The sequence below is a fragment of the Salvia hispanica genome, chromosome 1 (genome assembly GCF_023119035.1).
Source record: "Salvia hispanica cultivar TCC Black 2014 chromosome 1, UniMelb_Shisp_WGS_1.0, whole genome shotgun sequence".
NCBI classification, from domain to species: Eukaryota; Viridiplantae; Streptophyta; class Magnoliopsida; order Lamiales; family Lamiaceae; genus Salvia; species Salvia hispanica.
This window is the reverse complement of record NC_062965.1, coordinates 16,943,976-16,970,349: the sequence shown is the minus strand read 5'-3', so window position 1 is coordinate 16,970,349 and position 26,374 is coordinate 16,943,976. Positions and strand designations below refer to the sequence as shown.

General features: G+C 36.3%; 1 protein-coding gene and 3 long non-coding RNA genes across 4 annotated transcripts; 3 read left to right on the top strand and 1 right to left on the bottom strand.

Annotated features, from left to right (window-relative positions):
* Positions 1-2,289: 2,289 nt before the first annotated feature.
* On the bottom strand, positions 2,290-3,748 carry LOC125204910. Its single transcript, XR_007173660.1, has 3 exons — positions 3,614-3,748; positions 3,201-3,274; positions 2,290-2,751 (listed from the first exon to the last, which is right to left on the bottom strand). It is a non-coding gene; the product is annotated as an uncharacterized LOC125204910 (long non-coding RNA).
* A 5,485-nt stretch (positions 3,749-9,233) lies between these two features.
* LOC125217806 (apyrase-like) lies at positions 9,234-13,106 on the top strand. Its single transcript, XM_048119350.1, has 9 exons — positions 9,234-9,435; positions 10,090-10,218; positions 10,289-10,345; positions 10,727-10,819; positions 10,903-11,093; positions 11,657-11,745; positions 11,820-12,034; positions 12,402-12,591; positions 12,842-13,106. The coding sequence occupies exons 1-9, from the start codon at positions 9,250-9,252 to the stop codon at positions 12,946-12,948; spliced, it is 1,257 nt and encodes a 418-aa protein (XP_047975307.1). The 5' UTR covers positions 9,234-9,249; the 3' UTR covers positions 12,949-13,106.
* A 2,550-nt stretch (positions 13,107-15,656) lies between these two features.
* LOC125220747 lies at positions 15,657-16,692 on the top strand. Its single transcript, XR_007176355.1, has 3 exons — positions 15,657-15,688; positions 16,079-16,147; positions 16,661-16,692. It is a non-coding gene; the product is annotated as an uncharacterized LOC125220747 (long non-coding RNA).
* A 5,352-nt stretch (positions 16,693-22,044) lies between these two features.
* Positions 22,045-23,193, top strand: LOC125214580. The gene is made up of 3 exons (XR_007175139.1): positions 22,045-22,179; positions 22,572-22,640; positions 23,153-23,193. It is a non-coding gene; the product is annotated as an uncharacterized LOC125214580 (long non-coding RNA).
* The last annotated feature ends 3,181 nt before the right edge of the window (positions 23,194-26,374 follow it).

The window sequence follows — 26,374 nt, the reverse complement described above, 5'->3', positions numbered from 1 at the left end:
TGTTTGTTGTTGACATTCGATATTCTCGCTATTGATATGGGAATTATATGTGTTATTTGTTAGTTGTTGACATTTTAATACGAGTTGTTGACATTCGATATTCTCGGTATTGATATGTGAATAATAAGTGTAATTTATTAGTTGTTGACATTTTAATACGAGTTGTTGACATTCGATATTCTCGGTATTGATATGTGAATAGTAAGTGTTATTTGTTAGTTGTTGACATTTTAATACGAGTTGTTGACATTTGATATTCTCGGTATTGATATGTGAATTGTAAATGTTATTTTTTAGTTGTTGACATTTTAATACAAGTTGTTGACATTCGATATTCTCGGTATTGATATGTGAATTGTAAGTGTTATTTGTTAGTTGTTGACATTTTAATACGAGTTGTTGACATTCGATATTCTCGGTATTGATATGTGAATTATAAGTGTTATTTTATTGAATGTTGAAGATTTGAAGATTTGAATGTTGAAGATTTGAATGTTGAAGATTCGAAGATTTGAAGATTTAAAGATTTGAATGTTGAAGATTTGAAGATTCGAAGATTTGAATGTCGAAGATTTGAAGATTTGAATGTTCAAGATTTGAAGATTTGAAGATTTGAATGTTGAAGACTTGAAGATTTGAAGATTTGAATGTTGAAGAGATTTGAAGATTCGAAGATTTGAACATTTGAATGTTGAAGATTTGAAGATTTGAAGATATGAATGTTGAAGATTTGAAGATATGAATGTTTGAATGTTGAAGATTTAAAGATTTGAATGTTGAAGATAGAGTTTTAGAGAGGATTTTAGAAAATGATTTCAAACACAATTTAATGAAAAGACAATTATACCCCCTTGTTGACATAATGTGGTATTTGTTGACATTTTGTTAATCTTGTGGATTAGTGGCTCATATTGCATCTCATTTCTCAATTTAGCTAAATAATCTCAACCTAACAAGACATATATATATATATATATATATATATATATATATATATATATAGGGCAGTGCTCAAATCCATAACCCAATTAATGTCAAATATCCATGTTGATCTCATCCATTTATTTTATCAATCCAACGGATCATATGGCTCTCTTTTATTTGTTTTTAAATAGGTATTAAAATCAAAAAAGGGTAAGAATGACATATGATATTTATTCGGTTACTACCATTCCATGATTCACGCCACTTCATGATTTTATTCTCTCCCCTTTAATTGAAAGCAAATCATTTTGGGGAAATAATTTTTGCCTTGAGATTTTTTTTTTCGTTAACTTAATCTCCACGCTGTCCTTCATCATCTAGTTAGAATCTCTGCGCCGTGATTCATCAATGGAAGATTGTATTTTAGTTATGATAGTTGATTAGGAAATGTTTTAGAACGTCTCGGAGGCCATGGAAGATTAATCAATTTTTTATGAATCACAATAGGAAGATTGTATTTTAGTCATAATACAATCAATTTTTACAACTTAATCAATTTTTTTTTTCCGAAATCCAATTTGCTATTATCAACAATAGAAAATTGTAAGTATATTTTATGCCTCCGACAGAAATCCAACATGGTCACTCCCTCCGTCACGTTGGTGCCGCTCCGAAGAAGAAGAAGTTGACGGCTAAATTGTTTCTTTCGAGTGAAATTCGGCTAATAGAAATGAGCTTATACTTGTAGAAATTATTATTGATGAGGTCGATGCAAGCAATATGTTTACCATTTTTACAGAGACTGAGGAAAAATAAGTAAAATTGGGGGAGAAAGAGATGGAGCGAAAGATAAATTTAACGGAAGAGAGAGAGAGAGTGTGCATAATGTTTCTTCAGAGTACTATAGTTCACAAACGTATTAAAATATAATTATGCTGAAAGCGCATAATGTTGCAGCACCAACTGAATAATGTATATAACAACAATATGAAGATGCATCATGTTTACATTATTGCTTTTATTATCATACATTATTGTATTAAAATTAACAACAACATGAAGACGCACCCTGTTTACATTATTGTTTTTATTAGAATACATTATTGTTTTAAAATTGTTGTAATGTACTAATTTGTCTTAATAATGTAACGTATATCACAAACACGCATTCCAAAGCTCATACGCATGACAACAATGTTAACAACCATGCTATACATTATTCTCAGTTGCCTACTGGATAATGTATCACTAAGTGGTACATAATGAAACAAAGGATATGCAAATAATGCCAGCAAACAACTTAATATGTTACATTATTCATAAATCAAGAATACATTATTAGCTGTCTTGCTATTTCTTCCTGGAATGCGAAATCTATCTATTTAGTTCTTTGGTCCATCAGGCCATTGCCCTTTGGAAAGCCGAAAGTAATATGCACGTCATCCTATGTGATACGAACAAACTCATCTTCTAAAAATTGTATCCTGCACCGCTCCCTGTTGAATATAGAAAGTATCCAATGGGTCATTTCTCTAGGTATCTCTAGTATTTTGTAGTCCAAAATACCTCCAAACCCGAGCTCATGGACAACTTCAATCTGTCGGGGGATTTAGCTTTGTAATCATGTCCACGTATTCCTTTGATGTTCTCCGGAAATACAATACATCTTCTCTCTCTTTTTTGGGCGAACCCCGTCCCCTGCATCATCTTCCTCCATCTTCGCTTCCTACTCTTCCATCTCGTTTCGGTATTGTTTAGCGGCTGCTATGGGAATGAAATCATCCCAAGAATCATCATCAATGTCAACTATTCTTGCCCTCTTGGACCCTATATATATGTACATAAAACATGGACGATTACAATATGTATTACCATATAATGATGCTTATAACACATAATTTTGCATCACCAATTGAATAATGTATATAGATTTGTGTATGTAAACTGTTTTAATGTATTAATTGGGTCTATAATGTAACATAAGTTACATTAGTAACAAAATCAAGACTACAATTTTCATTCTACATTCAGATAATGTAACAAGTATTTATCAATAATATAAATAAATTTGATAATGTATCATAGCTATATGTTAGTAACAGCAAGAAGAGTTACAACCTTTACCATATGTGGATTTTCGAAATGGCCTTGAATGGTCGCATACTAAATTACATATTAAGTTACATTGTTGATAAATCTAGAATACATTATTTTGTTATACATGTGGATAATGTTACAGGAACTTGTCAATAATGTAAACAAAAACATAGCTATACCTTCTGTGGGTTTCTAAATGCCCTTAAATGGTCGCCCTCTTTTTACCACGTTCTACCTTTTCCATCGGATATTACTAAATCACCACAATATTACAACATGGATTAGTAGAATTCAAAATAACCCAAATCAAACAAACAAGCAAGCAACCTATCCAAAGTTATACTAAACAATGTAATCACTTTTCAAAATCGAAACGTGTGCTAATACACACTGTAAGTACAATCTTTAACAACATAAATCATATTTTACTGAAATCATAATGTAACCAAAAAATTCAACCTAAAAAAATACTTTACTGAAATCATAATCATAATGTAATCAAACAATACAACCTCTGTTCTAAAAGAGTGGATTCAACCGTTTCAATACTCAAAAGAGCCGTTTAATTAAAGAAACGCAGTCTGTAAATTACCTCAAAAAAAAAAGTCGAAGAATGGTCGCTTCAATTTCACCGCCGCCGTGAAAAGTGGAAACAAAATCGCCTGGGGTTGAATGTGTAGAGAAAAGCGTTGAATGTGTGGAGAAGTCGAACTAGGTTTTGGAGTGAATGGGCTGAAAACGGGAGAGAAATCAAGAGTGAGGAGATGTGGGAGGTCGGTGGAAATTAAATCGCGCTCATTTCGGAACTTCTATTTTGAAAACCGATTCATATTGTAGATGTTCCAAATATACCCCTATAATGTAAATCAGATTCCATAATAATGTAACTCGGAGAATCATCTAAACAACAAATCTAATCCGTCCATCAAGTTAATCCTAAGGCTATATTTAGATTGGAACTTAACACTATAGGGTCATTGGGGACCCTAGTGCATCCCCTATATATATATATATATATATATATATATATATATATATATATATATATATATATATATATATTGTCATAATTTGTAATTGCAAGTTCCAATGTACTTCATTGGTGGACAATATTGATGACCAACTGGACACTTTATATAAATGCTAATATTATATATGTATGCTCATATATATCTCGAGAGAGAGAAAGTAGAACAAGGATATGGAGGTGAGATTAAAAGAATCAGAGGGGGTCAGAGGGGTTGGAAATTTAGTACTATTTCTTATTACTCCACAATTTAATTATGCTTTTGATATATTAATTTCTCTTCCTACTTAATCTATTTTTGATAGATTTTATTTTATATCTTTCTTATTCCAAAAATATTTCCACCAAAATTTACAGTTGTACTGCTTATAAAAGGTAGGAGATTTTTTAGGGATTTAAATATCCCAAAATTCTAATTCATCAAATGATTTCCACCATGCAAATTTATTTTGTTTCATTTTACTTTGGGGGTCAGAGGGGTTGGAAATTTAGTACTATTTCTTATTACTCCACAATTTAATTATGCTTTTGATATATTAATTTCTCTTCCTACTTAATCTATTTTTGATAGATTTTATTTTATATCTTTCTTATTCCAAAAATATTTCCACCAAAATTTACAGTTGTACTGCTTATAAAAGGTAGGAGATTTTTTAGGGATTTAAATATCCCAAAATTCTAATTCATCAAATGATTTCCACCATGCAAATTTATTTTGTTTCATTTTACTTTGTAAAAGATGAAAAGACTGAAAAGATTGAAAACCTTCATTCCTACATTGAGGATTGTGCAAAGAGTGCAAGTTGTTTCCCACTTTTTTTTAAAATTGAGTAGACTGCAGTATTAAAAGTAAGTTACTTCAGATGCAGTTCTTTAAAGTCAAATTCAGCCATTAATAATTAATGCATTTAACAGGTTACGTAAGTTAAAATTCTATACTTTTGTAAAGTAAATAAATTTTAAAAAAAAATTCAGCAATTAATAATTAATGCAGTATAATATTAATAGGCACTACTAATATATACATTTTCTGTCCAACCTAATGAGCTCATTTTATAGGATTTAAACTTGAAACAAGTAGCATTAATTCATAGCTATTGTAGTTTGTGTTTGCAAATTATATAATAATATGATTTTGTATTTTTAATATTATAACTGGTAGTATTAATATGAAGTATAGTATGTATAAATATAGATTATTGTACAAAATCATATGAATATCGCGTGTTTTTCTATTGACGTTGTTGGTATGATTTATTTTTAGTATTTCTATATATATTTTGTTTTAGAGTACTGAAGATTGTGAATAATTTAAGGTTTATATTAATTTTCTTAGAAATAAATATTTGTCATTATTATAAAGAGTGAATGTTGTATTTGTAGAGGGATGTTTTTCTTATTGATTTATAAGAAAATATCTATTCATAAATATTGTATTCTCAAATATTGTACTTCCTTTGTTTCGACTAATTTAGTACCAAATTATGAATACATATTTGGACGTTGTATACAAAAGATTTGGCACGGAATGTCGTCAGCAGCGCGACGCGCTGGGGATTTACTAATTTTATTATAAAATTAACATTTAAAAAATATGACATGTCTTTTACTTTTACAACTTATTTTTCATTATATTTTTTAAAATTTGTACCTAGTCAAAATGCGACAAAATTAAAAGGGCGGAAGGCCCTTCCAGGAAGGGGTAGTGAGGTTGAAAGAAACAGTGTGTGGATATTGGGCTGGGCTGTATTGTACAATGCTATAATAATGTATTTTCGGTTAGTAAATTAAAATAATTTTGAATTTGCAATGGTGTAAAATAACCTACGTGGCTACAGCACACTCACATTACATAAACAGTAATATCTATAATACACACAGGCACGTTTAAACAATGACTGAGTTGGAGCCGAGTAATGGTTGTTGGACAGCATGGAATATGTAAGAAATGAGAGATAATTAAATACAGAGCTAGATATGTAAAGAAAATATCTCTCTCGATCATCCGTCCCATAAAATTAGACCATTCTTGTCAATACTTCAATCACTTTTTTCTATCCCTCTCATACTAGACCAATTATACATTAAAAACTGGTATCAATCTAAGATGTGCTATTTTTATATAGGTGTTGAGATATTTACACGTGGGTTGTATTAGAACAAATATGTGAAATAGAATATAACCTTAAATATTTAGTGACTCAATCCTTATGGCTCGTGTTAGAATAATAACTAACTTAGTATGATAACTTTGATAACTAATCAACTCAGTATACAGTAACATTAATATGTCAATACAAATTCAGATTAGTTATCACGTTAAGCTAGTTTATCATTTGATTACACCCCCACTCCTTATTATATCATCAATTAATTCTGGGATGAACCTCGCAATATGAATAGTAAACCCTTCATGTATCAAATACATTTCAATTAAATGGATCGTATAAATTTACTGTAGAATCTAATATGACAATCGAAAATATTAAGTAAAAAAAGACCAGCCTAATAAAACCCGAAACCTAACTAATGTCACACTCCAATCCCTTTGACATATATTGATAATAAGCAAATACTCCTTTTAATTCCACATTATACAAATATCAAACATATATTTTAACCAACACATAATCAGAAATAATATCATAAGCAAATACTCCTTTTAATTCCACATTATACAAATATCAAACATATATTTTAACCAACACATAATCAGAAATAATATCACAATAATTTCGTATCTATATGCATATGTCTCTCTATTAAGTTTATTATTCTGTGACGGATCAAGCTTGATATCTGCCCGGGATTTCTTTATGACCCGAAGGTCCCTTTGTAATGGACCCATAGGTCCCTCTGTATTTGGACTCATAGGTCCCTCTGTATTTGACCCGTAGGTCCCTCTATAATTGGACTCATAGGTCCCTCTGTATTTGACCCGAAGGTCCCTCTATAATTTCAGATCCAGAGCAAGACCGTCACAGATCCTCTTTAATCAGATGATTCATGTACTTCAATGTCATATGTAAAACATACTCATTGCACTATCAATATCCACATTATATTCTATCAAATAATTTCAGATATTCACTCCAATTTAACACAAAGAAATCAACCACATAACACTTATAAAATTAAAAGTATGATTCATCAAACCGATTATGATAGAATTATTTAACCAAACCATATCTCAAATCTCTTTATCCACTGCCATTGATCTTTCTCTTCATTTGCTCTCCTGCTTTCGTTCCACTTCTTTTATCTTCTTCTTTCTCTCTCTTTCTAGGAGTATTGCCGACATATGCTTTTTAAAAGATTAACTTTCAATTTTTGATATTGAAATTTATATATATCGACTCTAACCGACTTGTTTCCAATGAGGCAAGTTCTCAATTGTGATATTAAAAACATACACGTGTACCATTGCATGCCAAATTAGTATTACTAATATTTATGCCATATTTATCTTTCCAATCATTTCGTTATTTTATTTATTTAGCTTCCCTATGTAAAAATCAATATACTAAGTTCCATATATATATTTATACAATTTTTTTATCTTTGAGTACACATAAAATTAACTTAAACTTGTGTGTACTGAATATATACACACATATGATTAATAACTAAGATATATATAATTATATTAACTCTGCATGATCAAATAAAAATGTCAATGACAATATAAATATGCAAAATGACGCCGGTCTTTTCTTTTCTTTTCTTTTCTTTTTTCTTTTCTTTTTTTTCGGGGGATGTTACAACTAATGTGACCATAGTAAAAAGAGACCAATTTTTTTTTAAATAAACTCCTAAGAAATGAGGAAATTACAACTGAGGTCATGTGACCATAGTAAAAAGAGACCAACCTTTTTTTTTATAAATAAACTCCTAAGAAATGAGGAAATTACAACTGAGGTCAAGAGGGCTCGAACTCGGCACCTCATACATTGATGTCTAAGCTCCTTGCTGCTGGGACAAAGGCTCTGGACAAGAGACCAACTTGATACAACCTCAAACCAAACTAGTCGATCAAGTAAAAACATCGAAAACTGTCGAAAATGTAAAGTAAAAACAAATCAACTTTATGAAACCTCCTTAAACCTTACCAACTTGTTCCGCGTCCAACATAAAAAAACAACGATAATATGAAGTAAAAAGAGATCAACCTCCAACCAATAGAGAGAGAGGTTCGAGTCAGCACATAATATATTAAAGTATCATATTTTAATTCACCTCACTGGATTTACTAGGTTTATTCTACATGTATCAATCATATATGTTTCAATGCATGAGATGGTAATCTATAGTAGTACTAAATAATATTGAATGTGGCAATGGTCCACGTTATCCTTATCCTTATCTATAGTAGTAGTAAATAATATTGAATGTGGCAATAGTACTAAACAGTAATATCTATAATACTGACAGGCACGTTTAAACAATGACTGAGTTGGAGCCGAGCAATGGTTGGACAGCATGAAATATGTAAGACATGAGTCATAACTAAATACAGAGGTAGAGATGAAAAGAAAATATCTCTCTCGATCGTTAAATACAGAGCTAGAGATGAAAAGAAAATATCTCTCTCGGTCATCCGTCCCACAAAATTAGACCACTCTTGTCAATACTCCAATCACTTTTTTCTATCCCTCTCATACTAGACCAATTATACATTAAAACTTGTGTTAATCTAAGATGTGGGTTTAGTGACTCACTCCTTATGGCTCGTGTAAGGATAATAACTAACTTAATATGATAACTAATCAACTCAGTATACAGTTGCAAAATTTTAGAATAGAGGGAGTATGAAGTAAAAAGAGATCTGCCTCCGACCAATAGAGAGAGGGATTCGAGTCAGCTCATAATAGATTAAAGAATCATTTTTTTTTAATTACCTCACTAGATATTAGGTTGGTTTATTCTACACATATCAATCATGTATGTTTCATTTTCAATGCATGAGATGGTAATCTATAGTAGTACTAAATAATATTGAATGTGGCAATGGTCCACGTTATCCTTGCCTTCAATATGATAGGCCAAGAGGATTTTAGTCTAAATCCGAGGTGGGATACAAGAACAGAAAGCAAACGTTTTTAATGTTCATGCAAAAGTGTAAGTGGGGCCTGGCCTGTCTGTAGTTGGGCAGCATAAAATGAAGGAGAAGTGAAGGGATAACTTAGAGAGACATAGAGAGAATGTGGTTGGGAAGCGTGTCAAAGCTGCTGCTACTGTTGTCGCTCGTTCCAAATGAGGGAGAGCAGCCGGAGAAATATGCGGTTGTTTTCGACGCCGGAAGCACCGGCTCTAGGGTCCACGTCTTCAAATTCGACCAAGACATGTCTCTCCTTCGGGTCGGCCAAGACTACGAGCTTTACATGGCTGTACGTTTCTTCGTTTTAAAACCACCAACTTTTGTCAAATTCTTGGTTTACACTGCAAATTTAAAAATCAGTCGAAAAACTGTGAAAGATTTGATCGTGCGTGTAATATATTGATGATATTTTCAACTAAACAATCTTGTTTTGTTTATGAATAGTCTTAGCTTCCATACCTAGTAAAATTAATCCTACATTTTTCAATAAATTTCAAGTTTTTTCTGACTGATTTATAGGGAAAAAACATCAATTTTTCAATTTCTGGATAATCTCACAATTTTAAAAAAATAGCGGATTATATTATAATTTTGTCATTTTTTCTTAAATATCCCATGATCTTATATTTAGGGAAAAATTAAGTCGATGCTGCATACGGAAAATACAACTAGTCGAAGCCACGCAATTAAGTTTATAAATGAAAGCAATGTCATTTAACCCACCAAATTAGCCACATCTTTAATTTGTCCACATGTCACATCAACAACTTAAGACACACATGAAACAATTATGAAAATTAACAAAAATATGATATAATCGACTATTTTTTAAAGTTGCGAGACTGACCAGAAACTGACCAAATTTGATGGTTTCTCATGCAATTTGCTTATCCTTTTCTACAATAATAAGATGATTTGAGATTGAGATGGATGTGGTGGGCAGATTAAACCAGGTTTGAGTTCATATGAGAAAGAGCCCAAGGCTGGTGCTGACTCATTGAGGCCCCTCTTAGAACAAGCGGAAGAAGTCATTCCCCAGCAACTGCGAGCTACAACACCTCTTCGACTTGGGGTATACCCATTTTTTAACCAATTATTTATTAATTTATATTTTACCAATTTATCACTCATATATTATGCAGGCGACTGCCGGTCTTCGCCTACTACCGGGAACTGCTGCTCAAGACATATTGGATGCGGTAAATTGTTATGCACTCTTACGCATCGGTTGTATAAGACAACTGATGTTGGGATTATAGTCTCACATTGGTTGTTTGAGCATCACCGAAAAAAATAAAAGAAACAAAAGACTTATTTTACGCATTATTGATGAGACAATTTCGTGATTTAATATTTTATTTTTTTTCAAACCTTACGAGTTGAATTGAGTATTAATTATTTCATCCCATAATAATGTGTTAGGTGTAAAGAGAAAAATAATATATTTATATTAATTGAGAGAGTTTTTGCAAAAAAAGGAAACGTGACATTTTTTTTGGACAAACTAAAAAGGAAAGTGTGACATGGACGGAGGAAGTACCAAAATTCATGATATACTCTCACTTTGGAACAAATTAAAGGTAAAAGAGCTATTCAAAAGCCAATCGAGCCTCTACTACAAGCCAGAATGGGTGTCTGTTCTTGATGGAACAGATGAAGGAGCTTATATGTGGGTATGCATATACACCTAAATCATCGTTCAATTTAGGGAAAATTAATTGAAAAACCATGAAATTTTATTTATACGGAATTGCAGGTTGCAATCAACTATTTAGATGGTAAGTTGGGCAAAAAATACTCGAAAACGGTAGCAGTGGTCGACCTTGGAGGTGGCTCAGTACAGATGGCTTATGCTCTCTCCGACAAAGCTGCTGCTAACGCCCCTGCATCAAATGATGTAGCCAATAGATTAGCTCTTGGAACTAATTACAACCTTTATTCTCACAGGTATTATTTCGTTTGTATATATTCCCAAAAGGATGAGCCTATTAAGAAAGAGAGCTTATTAATTTGGTTTATCGACCACTCATAACTCATGTGGGACAACACTAGTTCTTAGCTATCGACCACTTACTAAAGTCCTTAACAATCGACCCTTCTTAAGGGTCAATGTCCTCTCATTGGTACGTGGAATAACACTAAAGTACTTAGTAATTGACCCCTCTTAAGGGTCAACTCCCTCTTTGGTACGTGGGATAACATTAGAGTCTTTAGCCCTTAATGGAGTCCTTACAATCAACCCCTCTTAAGGGTCAACGTACTCATTCGTCACAATCATGTTGTTCATGACCGACTTCTTTAAGGTTGGCTCCCAAACATCCTTGTTGGCCATAGCTGACTCCTTTTTCAGACCACCACTCCGAATCGTTGGACTACTTAATGAAAACACCAAAGAAACTCATTTGATCTATAAACCACATCTATTACCTTACACGATTAACTTGGGACAACACCAAAGTTCGTAGCAAATGCACATGCTTAATGGTGACTATTAGTTACTTGTTGTGCAGTTATCTCAACTATGGGTTGTTGGCTGCTCGTGCTCAAAATCTGAATCTTTCCGGTGCTGGCAATCCATGCATCACTAATGGCTATCAAGGTGCAAATTATTCCATTCACTCATTCTTTAATCTTGTAAATATATGTTAATGATGGTATAAATTCATCAAGCAGGAACATACTCCTACAGCGGGGTTGATTACAAAGTATCGCCTCCTCGTTCCGGCACAAACTTGTTAGGTTGTGTAGCGCAGGCACGAAAGTTGCTTAAGGTGGACGCACCCTGCGCCAACAAGCCTTGCTCCTTTGGCGGCGTTTGGAATGGTGGAGGCGGTGATGGCTTCGACAACTTGTACGCAGCATCATTCTTTTACGACATGGCTATGGAGGTATCGGGTTGTGTTAGTGTGCTAACTATCTTAATGTGCTACTTGCTGATTAAATCAACACACTATATTAAAAATGTCAACCAGTAGTAACATGAGTATGTCAACACAAATTAACCCTATTTGATCGCATCCCTATATATCTAACTAAGCCATCAGTATATTGAACCTAAACAAAATAAAATGACCGATCTTCGGTATATCTGGGCTTCAAATTTGGTCTAGTTCAATGGAGGGCTAGACCAACTCGATCATATAAAGTCCAACTCCTAAAGAGAGAACTGAAGCCACTGTATGAGTTTGTATGATGCTCCTTTTATCACTAACAAAAACAGGGATATGTATTAATTTATACCCCTCATGCATGTAGGCTGGAATCGTTGAACCAAATGTTAATATAACACAAGTTCGTCCATATGTATACCTGAAAGCAGCAAAGAAAGCATGCAGTGCCAACGTGGACAATATCAAGACTATATTTCCTCAACTTGAAGATTATGATGTGCCGTTTCTGTGCATGGATCTCGTATACGAGTATATTATGCTCGTTGAAGGTTTCGGTGCGTATATCTATATGCCTCTCTCTATATATACATATACACGTCAATTTTTCGAAAAAAATCATTTAAGTTTTCCAACTCTTGTATATCCCACAACTCTATGATTTTTCCAACTGATTTCTAAGTTGCAGGGCAAACACAATTTGGCCAAACTTCATGGATTTGTCGACAATTTACCCATAGTCATCATAGTTATATTTTATTTTTGATTAAATGAATATTAATATGTGTGTGTGTGTGTGAAATGCAGGCATCAAACCAACAAAGGAAATAACAGTTGTGAAGAATTTGGAGTACAAGGATTCGTGGATTGGAGCAGCCTGGCCACTTGGCTGCGCAGTTGAACTTCTTTCATGAGCTTTCAATATTGGATTAGAAATCCAATCTTCCTCTTGGACTTTATTTTCACATTACCAATAATTCAGTACTATGTGTATTGTGGGTTGTATGTCAGACATGCAATGTATGTTATCTTATATTCCCTCCGTTCCATAAAAATATGTGCACTTTCCATTTTCGTTTGTCTCACAAAAATATGTGCATTCCATTTTGGAAAGTTATCCTAATTTATTACCCATATACATCAACTTATTTACAACTTATACCACCATTAAACACAACTAATAATATGGGTCTCAGTGAGTCCACTAACATTGCTTTAACTACTCTTCTTCTCATCTCTCTTACTTTACCAATTTTATCTTAACTCTCACGTCATATCAATTGTCCATATTTTTATGGGACGGAGTATTACAAATTTGATAGACTAGGGACCAATCACTTAATACAAGAATACATTCCCTTTCTCAGTAATAATTATCATTTTAAAAAATGTAAAAGAAAGTGGGTGGGAAAGTTGGTGAAGTTGAGTGTGTGTTTTATTTTTATATATTAGTTGTATATAAAAAATGTGAATAAGAAGTCAATGGAACGTAAGGTCTATTTATAAAAAATAGTACTCCTCTGTTCCATAGTAATAGAGTCATTTTATCATTTTGATACGTTCTATAGTAATAGAGTCATTTCCCCTTTTAGTAAAAGTCAATACATTTTTCCACACCTATTTTACTCTCTCTTACTTTTTTCTCTATTCATCTCTCTACCTATTTCATTTTCCACTTTATTCTTCCTTTACTTAACTCACCTAACACAATTTTTCTTAATCTCCGTGACGAAAAGAAACGCCTTCATTACTGTTCATAAATTTTGTCACACTTTGACTAGACACAGGTTTTAAGAAATGTAATAAAAAGTGAGTTGAAAAAGTTAGTGGAACGTGAGTCCTACTTTTATATATTAGTTTTATACTCCTTCCGTTCCTTGTTAATAGAGGCATTTCTTTTTGGCACAGAGTTTATAAATAGTGTGTTAAATGAATGGTGAAAAGAGTAAGAGAGAATAAAGTAAGAGAGATGAAGAGTGATTCAAGTAAAAAATGAGCAAATTACTTTTTGTCAAAAATAGAAATGACTCAATTAACTTAATTCTTTTCAAAACAGAAAAATGACTCTATTAACACATAACGCACGGAATAATAAAATGTGATTGAAAATGAATTAGTGGAATATGGGGTTCACTGCCAAAAATAGTAAAAAGTGAAATGCGACATATTTTGTGCGACGGACGGAAAGGGAAAAACTGACAACTTTCCGAGTCAGAGGGAGTATATATTGCTTGTTGAAGGTTTCGGTACGTACATGTCTTATATGAGCATCATCCGTGAGAATGCATGCTGACATTAACTTTTTTTTTGTTTAATCTGTTTGTTTTAAACTTAGATACCTTAAAAATAATTATTGGCGTCATTAGTTTTACAAATAACATAAAATGTAACTTCTAAAAAATGAACAAATCAAGCTTTGATGGACAATGTTATTTGTACGCTAATGACGTGAGCATTCATCTTAAGGTGTTAGAGGTAAAGGAAAAAATGACATAGAACTGACTAATAATGTAACATCCCGCTTTTTCGAACCCTAATTTTTGTGACGTGGAAATTTTTGCATTAAATGCTTTTAATGCTATGATATGTGGAATTAAATGATAAGTGATAAATTGCAATATTCTTTGTGACCTAATTGCGATATCGAGTTGAGTTTGAGTTGAATAGTCAAACTTGTGAATATATGACGTGGCTATTGAATAGTCAATATTGTGGAAAATATGACGTAGCCGTGGAATGGTCAAAGTCGTTTGAAAATGTGAAGTGGAGGTGAATTTCGAAAATGTGGATATTTTGATGTGGGAAGAAATAATTTGTGGTGAATTATTTTCCTAAGGGATGAGTGAGAATTTAATAGGAGCATTATTTAATCATGTGGAATTTTCGACCCTCCTATTTATTGAAGAAGAAATCCTATTTTCTTGGATTTAATTATTGCTTGGGATAATTATCCAAATTAAATCCAAAGTCCGATTATTCCTATTTAATTGATGAAAATTTCGAAACCTATGATTGGTCTAGAGGGATTTTCGAAATTCCCTTATTATGGAAGAAGGGATTATTTTTATTATATTATTAGATCCCTTATTGACTCTCTTCCATAATTAAATTCAAATATCCTAGCATATCTTGCCAAATCTAAGAAGATCTTGTCATATCCTAATTAAATTAGGATTTGATTTTTATTCCTTGTGAGAAGAGGCAAAAATCGCCTATTTCCTTTTATTTGGAGGGGATTTAATTATTTATTTTCTTGCTCCGTGATATATTATTCTACTCCGTGAAATATTTGAATTAATTATAGGCTATTAAAATAGCCTATAATTTTCGAAAATCCCCTTACTTCTCAACTAAATCAACGCCATTCTCTACTATCAAATCTCTCCAAATCATCCAAATCTTGATTTATTTAATTATTGGATATTATTTTGGCACTCTATAAATACATGTGAGAAACCTAACCCTAGCATCACTAAATCACGCCCCCCACATCCCCAAAATTTCGATCTCTCTCTTTCTCCCACTCTCTCAAATTTTTCTTCTACTTTCTCCATTAATTCTTCATCTTTTGGAGAAGAATTGAAGCTGCAATTCAAGAATTCATTGAAGAATCAAGATTCTACTTGTTTCTACCGTTTGTTTTTGCAAGAAAAGGTACTTCTATTATTAATCTTTTCTTCCTCTACCGATTAATCGGTATTTCTGAGTCCACATGCATTTAGAACGAGTGAAGGGGAAATTAATCGGTGAAATTGGATGCATGTGTGTGTGTGTGTGTGTCCGAGAGTGTGTGTGCGTATGTGCATGCCTCGGTAGGCGTGCACATGTGTGTGGTGTGTGTGCGTGTGTTGTGTGGAGAAAAACACTCATGCGTGACACGAATGGATGATAAATCTGGAGTTGTTGTGTGATAAAAACGATATGATAATCGTACTTTGATTCTGATTGTTGATTTTGGAAATAATCGAAGGGAAAAGGGAAACGTGGGATCATGCATAATTTTAATCTATGATTTGAGACTTATTTGAAAAATATGAACTAAAGGTGATAGTTCGCGTTCCCGGTGGGATATCAAGAAGAAGTGCATTTTTGTTGAACTCGAAAGAAATCGAGGTGGGCTTTATTCTAAACTCTCTCCTATGTGCAAAATTTATTATGTTGGAGAAATAAGGGTGGATTGAACTGTTATGCCATGCCTATAAATTATTTTGGATATTGTGAGTGCCTGATGCCTAGATTGTGAGTACGCTCCATTAGGCTACAGTGGCTATGATTAAACGAATTCGGGTCTGAGTATGGGCCGCAAACCCTACCAGGCTGTGTACACGGTGGGATCGGGAGCCGTCCTTGCTAGTCGGCCGGTCTCGTGGGCGAAAAGTGTGGCCACACTTTCGTCGCACTATGGAATGATTGTGATTGTGATTGTGGAAATGATGAGAAAATGGGAGGTATTGTTTGACTGGCCAGTCCATGATATATTTTTGTGATACTCGATGCTTATCTTTAAATAAATGAAAAACCTCGAGTTCACTATGGTAAGGGTGGCATAACTATAAAATGTTTTGGCATGAGTCCACTGAGTATGTTTAAAATACTCAGCCCTGCATGTGTTTTCCCTATGTGCAGGTTGAGCGGCGATGGGCGGTCGGTGGTGTTGAGAAGATTGAATCGAATAAAATGGATGTTTGGAACAATAAGTGTAGTCGCGTCTTCATACATGGCTCCGCTTTCTCTTGAAATGCTTCCGCTGAATTTTTTTTAAACTTATTATCTTTGGTTGTGGTGAACTTAAATTCTTTGTTTTGGAATGAGGGGAATTATTGCGTTTTGTTGGAATTATGCTAAACCTTTGACTTTTGAGCCTAATCTATTAAGTCTTGATTCTCGTAAGTTAGCCGTTGACTTGTTGCCTTGATCTTCATTAAATACTCGGTAAATCTCTTTATTTGAAACCCTAGTCTCTGTTCTTGTTGCATTTAAGTTCGCCTAAGTATCAGTCGCCGCATTTATTATACCCTAGAAATGCCGGGCTGTTACAGTTGGTATCAGAGCCTCAGTTCTTTCCGCTCTGGACCCAAGAGTCTTGTTGTCTTAAAATCTGAAATTTGTGGGAATTGATTAAATAATAATTGTTGAAGACTCAACACCACGACTCGTCTCCGCTCAACCACGAAGAATGAGGTAACCCGTATCTTTGAATATTGATTTGAATTATGAAATGTTGGAGGTTGAAGCGAATGAGAGTTGTTGTGATATTTGGAAATTTGTGTTGGAATATGAAATGATGATTATGCATGCAATTGAAATTGCTAACTGTGATTATGCAAAAATAAAAGATGAATGTTGTTATGCAAGTGATTTGCGACCAAGATCGCTATGAATTGAATAAATGAAATTCTATATGATTTGTGATTGCGTGATTGTTCGATGAACAACGTTATGAGTTGAACTTGAGTATGCTATACTTAGTTGAAAATCGTGTTGTGATTGGAAAATTTGTGTGACGATATCAAACTTGAAGGCATAAAAACACCGAATGCGAGGCAACAATATATATATGTATATATACGAGCCTTTTTGTCTCGGAAAAGATTCCGTTTATTCTTGATATGATATTATCTTCACACCTCTATCGTTCGACCTATATATATATATATCCCTCGTATACTCTCAGCATCATTCGAAATACACTATTGATATTTTCTTCGATCCTTGTTCTGATGCTGAGATTTCTTTTGTAGATGCCTAATCAGTATTACGCACCGATGCGCGACCGTTACGCGAAGAATAAGGTTTTCCCTGTCGAGACCTACCAAGAGTTTGAGTGGGATGGAAATTCTTTTCTCCTAACCTACGTCGCTGAATTCTACGATCGCTGGATGGATGCATACGCGTATGGAGGAGTTACCCATCACGCGGGGATCTCGAGATTGATCCACAGCCTGCCTTCTCCATGGAGTGAATGGACTGCTCAAGCTGCGATACCGTTTACGTGGTTCAGTCCGCCCGAGTACAAGCCTCGAGGCGATATGATCGGCTTGATTGGAGTGCTACTCCCAGCCATGGCAGCTGCAAGGGATGGACCGCCGCTTAGTCCCCCAGCGCACAAGTACCCGCCGGGTCAGGCTCGTCGATGGAGATATCATCGTGATAAGGAGCCGCACGTTGATCGTGTCCCTACTAAACCAAGGCTTAGGACTCGTACGTCTAACCCGTTGGTCATAAATGGGAACGTGGAGGACATGCGTGCGATAACCCCTCCACCCCCGGATGTTGGTGGATCAAGCGAGGACGAGGAACCTTACGAGGAAGGACACGACTTGGACATGGGAAATGTCGACGAGGATGAGGACCCCGAGGAGGATATGAACGATATCGACTAGGAGTGATAGTCGTGGAAAACATTGTTTTGCTTCCCCCATATTTTTGGAATATTTTTGCTAAACTTTTGCCGTACCTTTTTACTTTTGTTTTTTAATTCTGATGATACTAAGACCTCATTGAGGCAACGTTTTTTTATGCTATGGGGAGAATTTTTATTTTTCATTCCGATCTCGCTACCTTATAATGTGATGGATTTCCATATTGTTGTTCCCATGCCATTGAAAAAATTTTCTATCACTATGTTATCATGCCATCATATCATCACACCACTATCTTTGAATATCTTATTGCGCCCTATACTTGCCACTTGAATTGCATAAGTGCCTCTTGATTACAATTACCTTGTTGATAAGGACCAATGATTCTTTTGATACCCTATGGTGCAACCGATTTTGTGATGCGTTGACACTACTTGTGAAATCCACCTATGTGATGAACTTTTGCTTGGCCATATACACCAAAACAATTGTCCTATGCACCTTGTTATACCACGCGACTGTTGTTAGAATTTTGGGAATAATCCGTGTATTGATAAATCAGAATGCCGCCGAGACGCCATAACCGTCAACCGACACCTCCGCCTTCAAGCGAGGAAAGTGTGACGCAGTCAATTCAGACACCGCCGCCTCCCCCACCCCCGGTTAATCGGGAAATAGTGAAGCTGTTCTTGGAACAGAAACCACCTGTTTTCGATGGACTTGGAGAACCGGCCAAGGCCGAAGCATGGATCCGCGCGATAGAGCGTATCTTCGCGATCTTGGGATGCAATGATAGGGAACGGATGAGTTGTGTTACTCACCAACTAATCGAAGCAGCCGACTTTTGGTGGGATACTAGAACGAAGACCTTGACGCGAGATCAAGTGGAAGCAATGACGTGGGAAGATTTCAAGACTGAATTGTACAACAAGTATGTGCCGAAGAGCTATCGGAAAGCGAAGGCATCCGAGTTCCATAATCTGACTCAAGGACGCATGACTGTGACCGAGTACGATCGAGCGCTCAACAGCATGACCCAATACGCCCCTGATCAAGTCGACACTGACGAGAAGCTGTCGGACAAGTTCCGTGAGGGACTAAGGTCCGAGATAAAGATGTCGTTGGCCAGTCGAGGGAGACTCACCTACGCTAAAGCTTTGGCACTCGCATTAGATATTGAAGCCGCAATGCCTAAAGAAAGAGCCAAGGAGAACTCTACACCGTCCCTGCCCCCATCACATCACTCCCGGGAGAAGAGAAAGTGGGAGGATTCTAGGAATTTCTACGATGGGAAGCGACACCAGTCGAATCAGCATCGATCCCAGCACGGAGGAGGGCAACATACGTCTAGCCAGAGAGGAGAGTATCGACCCAGGGCACCGCAGTGCAATGTGTGCTCTAAGTACCATTTCGGAGAATGCCGATATCAGAACATCGTCAAGTGCTACACCTGCGGAGGAAACGGCCACTACTCTAGGGAGTGTGCGAATAACAAGGTAGGATCGGGATCAAGGCAGAACGATCAAGGATTCCGTCAGCCATCGAGGGCACCGCAAGGTGAATCGAGAGGAAATCGCGACCAATCGTCGCGGCAGCAACAGCCTCACCGCCCAAGACTTCCTCCACAAGCTAGAGCGTTCGCGTTGGAGCAAAAGAAGCCGAAGAAAGAACAAGACGAACGCGAAAAAGGAAACTTGACAGGTATGAGCGAAATTCTCAACACCCCTGTTGTTGTGTTGTTTGATACGGGCGCGTCGCACTCGTTTATATCTGAGCTGTGTGTGCACACTTTGGGCTTATCTACTAGCGAATCTGAACATAGGATTATGGTGTCCTCACCAGTAGGAGGAATGATAGAAATATCTCGAACGTGCTCGAACATAGAAATCGTGCTAGGAGAACTTAAGATAGTCGCTCACGATTTGCAAGTTATGGCGATGAGAGATACCGACGTGATCCTAGGAATGGACTGGTTGGCCGCGAATTACGCAACGATTCGTTGTAAGGAGAGACAAATATCCCTACAAGCTCCGGGAAAGGAACCTATCGTGTATCATGGCATCTCGAGGAACCGACGAACCGCGATAATCTCTGCACTGCAAGCTACCGCGATGATGAGAAAGGGGCGACCTGCCTATCTCGTCTATCTTCATGGCGATGAGAATGATGAAAGAAGAGTGGAAGACGTCGCTGTTGTGCGGGAATTTCCAGATGTTTTTCCCGAAGTGTTACCTGGACCACCGCCAGATCGACAATTGGAGTTCACCCTCGATCTCGAGCCGGGAGCAGCACCCGTATCTAAAGCACCATATCGAATGGCACCTAAGGAGTTGGAGGAACTCAAGATACAACTTCAAGAGCTCATGGACCTAGGTTTTGTTAGGCCTAGTGTTTCGCCGTGGGGCGCACCAGTTCTTTTCGTAAAGAAGAAGGATGGATCGATGAGGATGTGCATCGACTATAGGGAGCTAAACAAGTTGACTCTTAAGAACAAGTATCCATTGCCAAGGATAGATGACTTGTTTGATCAACTTCGAGGAGCCGGAGTCTTTTCAAAAATGGACTTGAGGTCCGGATATCACCAGCTACGAGTTCGAAGGGAAGATATACCGAAGACTGCGTTTCGCACAAGATATGGACACTACGAGTTCGTTGTAATGCCGTTTGGACTGACGAATGCCCCAGCGGTATTTATGGATTTGATGAATCGAATATTTCACCCGTACTTGGATAAATTCATCTTAGTATTCATTGATGACGTTTTAGTCTACTCGAAGAACGAGAAGGAGCACGAGGAGCATCTACGGATCGCTTTAGAGACTTTGAGAAATGAGAAGTTATACGCCAAATTCAGCAAGTGTGAATTTTGGCTGAAAGAAGTAAACTTTCTTGGACATATCGTATCGGCGGAAGGAATTAGAGTGGACCCCGCCAAAGTTGAAGCCGTGCAACAATGGAAGTCACCATCAACCCCAAACGAGATTCGGAGTTTCCTAGGCTTGGCAGGATACTACCGAAGGTTTATAGAAGGGTTCTCCAAGATAGCGAGACCAATGACGCAACAACTTAAGAAGGGAGTCAAGGTGAATTGGACCCCAGAGTGTGAAGCAAGCTTTCAACTCTTGAAGGAGAAGTTGTCAACTGCGCCAGTGTTAGTTGTGCCCGAGTCTGGAGTGAATTACGTAGTCTACACCGATGCTTCGATGGTTGGACTAGGATGCGTGTTGATGCAAAACAACAAGGTGATCGCCTACGCGTCACGACAGTTGAGACCACACGAGTTGAATTACCCAACACACGATTTGGAGTTAGCAGCAGTGGTACATGCCCTAAAGATTTGGAGGCATCATCTCTACGGAGTTCGATGTGAAATCTTTACGGACCACAAGAGCTTGAAATATTTCTTCGAGCAGAAGGACTTGAACATGCGACAACGAAGGTGGCTCGAACTTGTGAAGGACTACGATTGTGGTATCAATTACCACCCCGGCAAAGCAAATGTGGTGGCAGACGCTTTGAGCCGAAAGAACCATTCGCAACTAGCTTTCCTAACGGAAGAGGAAAGTTTGATACGAGAGTTTAGTAAATAACCCTAGCATCACTAAATCACGCCCCCCACATCCCCAAAATTTCGATCTCTCTCTTTCTCCCACTCTCTCAAATTTTTCTTCTACTTTCTCCATTAATTCTTCATCTTTTGGAGAAGAATTGAAGCTGCAATTCAAGAATTCATTGAAGAATCAAGATTCTACTTGTTTCTACCGTTTGCTTTTGCAAGAAAAGGTACTTCTATTATTAATCTTCTCTTCCTCTACCGATTAATCGGTATTTCTGAGTCCACATGCATTTAGAACGAGGGAAGGGGAAATTAATCGGTGAAATTGGATGCATGTGTGTGTGTGTGTGTGTGTCCGAGAGTGTGTGTGCGTATGTGCATGCCTCGGTAGGCGTGCACATGTGTGTGGTGTGTGTGCGTGTGGTGTGTGGAGAAAAACACTCATGTGTGACACGAATGGATGATAAATCTGGAGTTGTTGTGTGATAAAAACGATATGATAATCGTACTTTGATTCTGATTGTTGATTTTGGAAATAATCGAAGGGAAAAGGGAAACGTGAGATCATGCATAATTTTAATCTATGATTTGAGACTTATTTGAAAAATATGAACTAAAGGTGATAGTTCGCGTTCCCGGTGGGATATCAAGAAGAAGTGCATTTTTGTTGAACTCGAAAGAAATCGAGGTGGGCTTTATTCTAAACTCTCTTCTATGTGCAAAATTTATTATGTTGGAGAAATAAGGGTGGATTGAACTGTTATGCCATGCCTATAAATTATTTTGGATATTGTGAGTGCCTGATGCCTAGATTGTGAGTACGCTCCATTAGGCTACAGTGGCTATGATTAAACGAATTCGGGTCTGAGTATGGGCCGCAAACCCTACCAGGCTGTGTACACGGTGGGATCGGGAGCCGTCCTTGCTAGTCGGCCGGTCTCGTGGGCGAAAAGTGTGGCCACACTTTCGTCGCACTATGGAATGATTGTGATTGTGATTGTGGAAATGATGAGAAAATGGGAGGTATTGTTTGACTGGCCAGTCCATGATATATTTTGTGATACTCGATGCTTATCTTTAAATAAATGAAAAACCTCGAGTTCACTATGGTAAGGGTGGCATAACTATAAAATGTTTTGGCATGAGTCCACTGAGTATGTTTAAAATACTCAGCCCTGCATGTGTTTTCCCTATGTGCAGGTTGAGCGGCGATGGGCGGTCGGTGGTGTTGAGAAGATTGAATCGAATAAAATGGATGTTTGGAACAATAAGTGTAGTCGCGTCTTCATACATGGCTCCGCTTTCTCTTGAAATGCTTCCGCTGAATATTTTTTTAAACTTATTATCTTTGGTTGTGGTGAACTTAAATTCTTTGTTTTGGAATGAGGGGAATTATTGTGTTTTGTTGGAATTATGCTAAACCTTTGACTTTTGAGCCTAATCTATTAAGTCTTGATTCTCGTAAGTTAGCCGTTGACTTATTGCCTTGATCTTCATTAAATACTAGGGTAAATCTCTTTATTTGAAACCCTAGTCTCTGTTCTTGTTGCATTTAAGTTCGCCTAAGTATCAGTCGCCGCATTTATTATACCCTAGAAATGCCGGGCTGTTACAGTTGGTATCAGAGCCTCAGTTCTTTCCGCTCTGGACCCAAGAGTCTTGTTGAAATAAAATCTGAAATTTGGGGAAAATTGATTAAATAATAATCGTCGAAGACTCAACACCACGACGCGTCTCCGCTCAACCACGAAGAATGAGGTAACAAGTATCTCGATGAGTATTGATTTGAGTTTGTGAAATGTTGGAAATTGCGATGGGAATATTACTCTGGTGTAAATGAAAATATTTCAATGGGAATCGAAGTTAATATGGCGTCTTTGAAAATATTGCTTGGAAGTGTGAAATGATGTATATGCGTGGATATGAATTTGCTAATTGCGACTATGCCAAGAATGATGAATGATGTTGTGCAAGTGAACTTGTATTTTTCTCGATAAAGAAAATCGGCAAATATGTGTTAGACTTTATGTGCTTGGATGAATGAAATCCTATATGATTGTGATTACTTGGCTGCTACGAAACAACTCCTATGGGAAATAGGAAGTAAATACTATGGCTTTTGGAAAATGTTGTGAAGATATGAAATGGGAGACATTATGAGAATATACAAATTGTTTTTAACAATGAGGCATGAAGGCGTTGAATGTGATGGATATTGAAGTATGATTGTGAACTTGTATTGGTTGATGTTGAGATTTGTTATCACTTCTGCGAAACTAAAGAATTAACTTGAAGGAAATACATGTTGCTTCCATGAGCGACAAAAATTTATGCGCCTATGTGGTTGAAATTTCATGACTATGAAACTGTGAAAGGCAAAGCATGATACGCATGTGGTTGCGAGTTGTGATTGTGATGTAGATGCGCATGAACTGCATGATTTATGAAATGCGATTCCATAAATGATTGATTGACTGAGTGTTGCTATTCACATATATCGATTTACGATGCTTGTTATGAAACACCAAATGGGTTATATGACAAACATGTTTGATTGTGCAATATATGAATGAAGTTTCATGTGGTGATAATCTATGACCAATGAAGTACAAGGTATCGTATAGAATCACTTCGAGAGTGAAATGTGAAATTTGTGAACTTTGTTGCGAACGTAGAAGCCCTATGAAGCTTGAATAGCATTTAAGTAATGATCAAATATACGTTGAAGTGTGAGACTTCAAGCTACGCTTGAAATTATAGAGTGCCTAAGAAGTAGGCCAGACTGAGCGTGCTAGAACTCAGTTGCAAGATGACAACTGCAATATCACTTTCCCGAGTGACAAAACCAGCGAAAATATATATGTTGAACTTGGTGTATCCTTACAATGGTGAGATCATACCTAAGAGCTAATAAAACTATGCGGTCTTGCATACCCTGCCAAAGTGGCAATGCGACACAAATACGACGACGTTTATGACACATTAAGATCGCGTGTATAATGGCAATCGAAAATGACCATGTGGCATGGCAAGAAGAAGACTTTGAAGATGCGACCATCAAAAATAGTTATTAATTTCGATGATACGATGAATCTCAATTTGGAATCCACGGTTTCATAGAACGATGTTACCATGTTCATGCTCGCGAAAAATGTGCGAGAGAGTGCGACCTTCGTAGCTTGAATGACTGAATTTTAAATCAACAGTACTTACTTGGATCCTAAGTTCTTTTCGGGACGTTTTGAATAACCGTGAGCCATTGTCTATTTAAACGCCTTGGTTGATTCACAATTTGCAAGTGATATCCATTATTTCTTTTCCTATAACGAGTCATGACTCACTTGGCTTGAAAATTTGGTGTTTGCCCTTGTAACTTTGGACATCTGGATTGAGTGGTCTCCTTTAATTTGTCATTCATAAGGACGATATTTGATTTTATGAGCTTCCGTCATTGAACTTTCATTCCTAAAGTTGTTTGTAGTTATGACCTTTAGTATGATCACATCTCCAGACCTGATTTATTCAAATGATGGAATATTCTACTTGGAATTTTGTTCACCTCTTCATTTCGCCAGTTCGTTCTTGCAGAAGTAAAATTCTTTGTAGCTCAATGATTTTTCTTTCGCCAACACCAAGTTGAGGCTATGATGTTCTCTTCTTCGTTAACGGGTTTGATCGTGTTAATTTTCTGAAAAGTTCCAATCACTTTGAGTTGCCCTCAACAAACCCGTGAATCCATTGATGTGATTTCATTTTTCAATAACATGATGTCGTTGAACCATTGATAGTGCTACTTCATGACATTTGTTTATGTTTCTAAATTCTGCCGCGACTGATTGTTTTAGGCTTTGACATGTTTGAACGATATCATTCATTGCTGTCCGGAATTTTTGCAAATTTTTGATCGGGCAGTCTGCTATGGAATTTGAGATTTATTGCAGTTTCATCCTGTTTCCATGACCTACCTCATGTTCTTTCGAACTCTCGTCAGAAGTAAATTCTCAAGCTCTATGGGTTTTACTTGATCCTTCTAAAACCAGTTAAATTCTCAAAATGGACGAGTTAAGTTCAATGGAACTTAGTCCTTGCTTTGTTTCAAACCAATTGTCAATGATGAGATTTGAAAGTGTCGAGCTAGAAATATTATTCTTGTTTCCTCGATTAAGTTTGGAGCCTTCCAATGAAAGACATTTTGTGGTGCTTTTTTCGAGTTGAAATCAGTTTCTATCCAAGTAAGACTGTTTGATCAATTTTTTTTTCAAATTATTGATACTAGACTCAAGGAAATGTTAGAGTTGTGCTTTCGGATACACACGAGGAATAAGTTCCTATGGCCAATCACGCGCGGAATTTTCTTTACACCAACTAAAAGCGTCGACATAACCAATAAACGAGACGTTAGATCATCTGCAACAACGAACT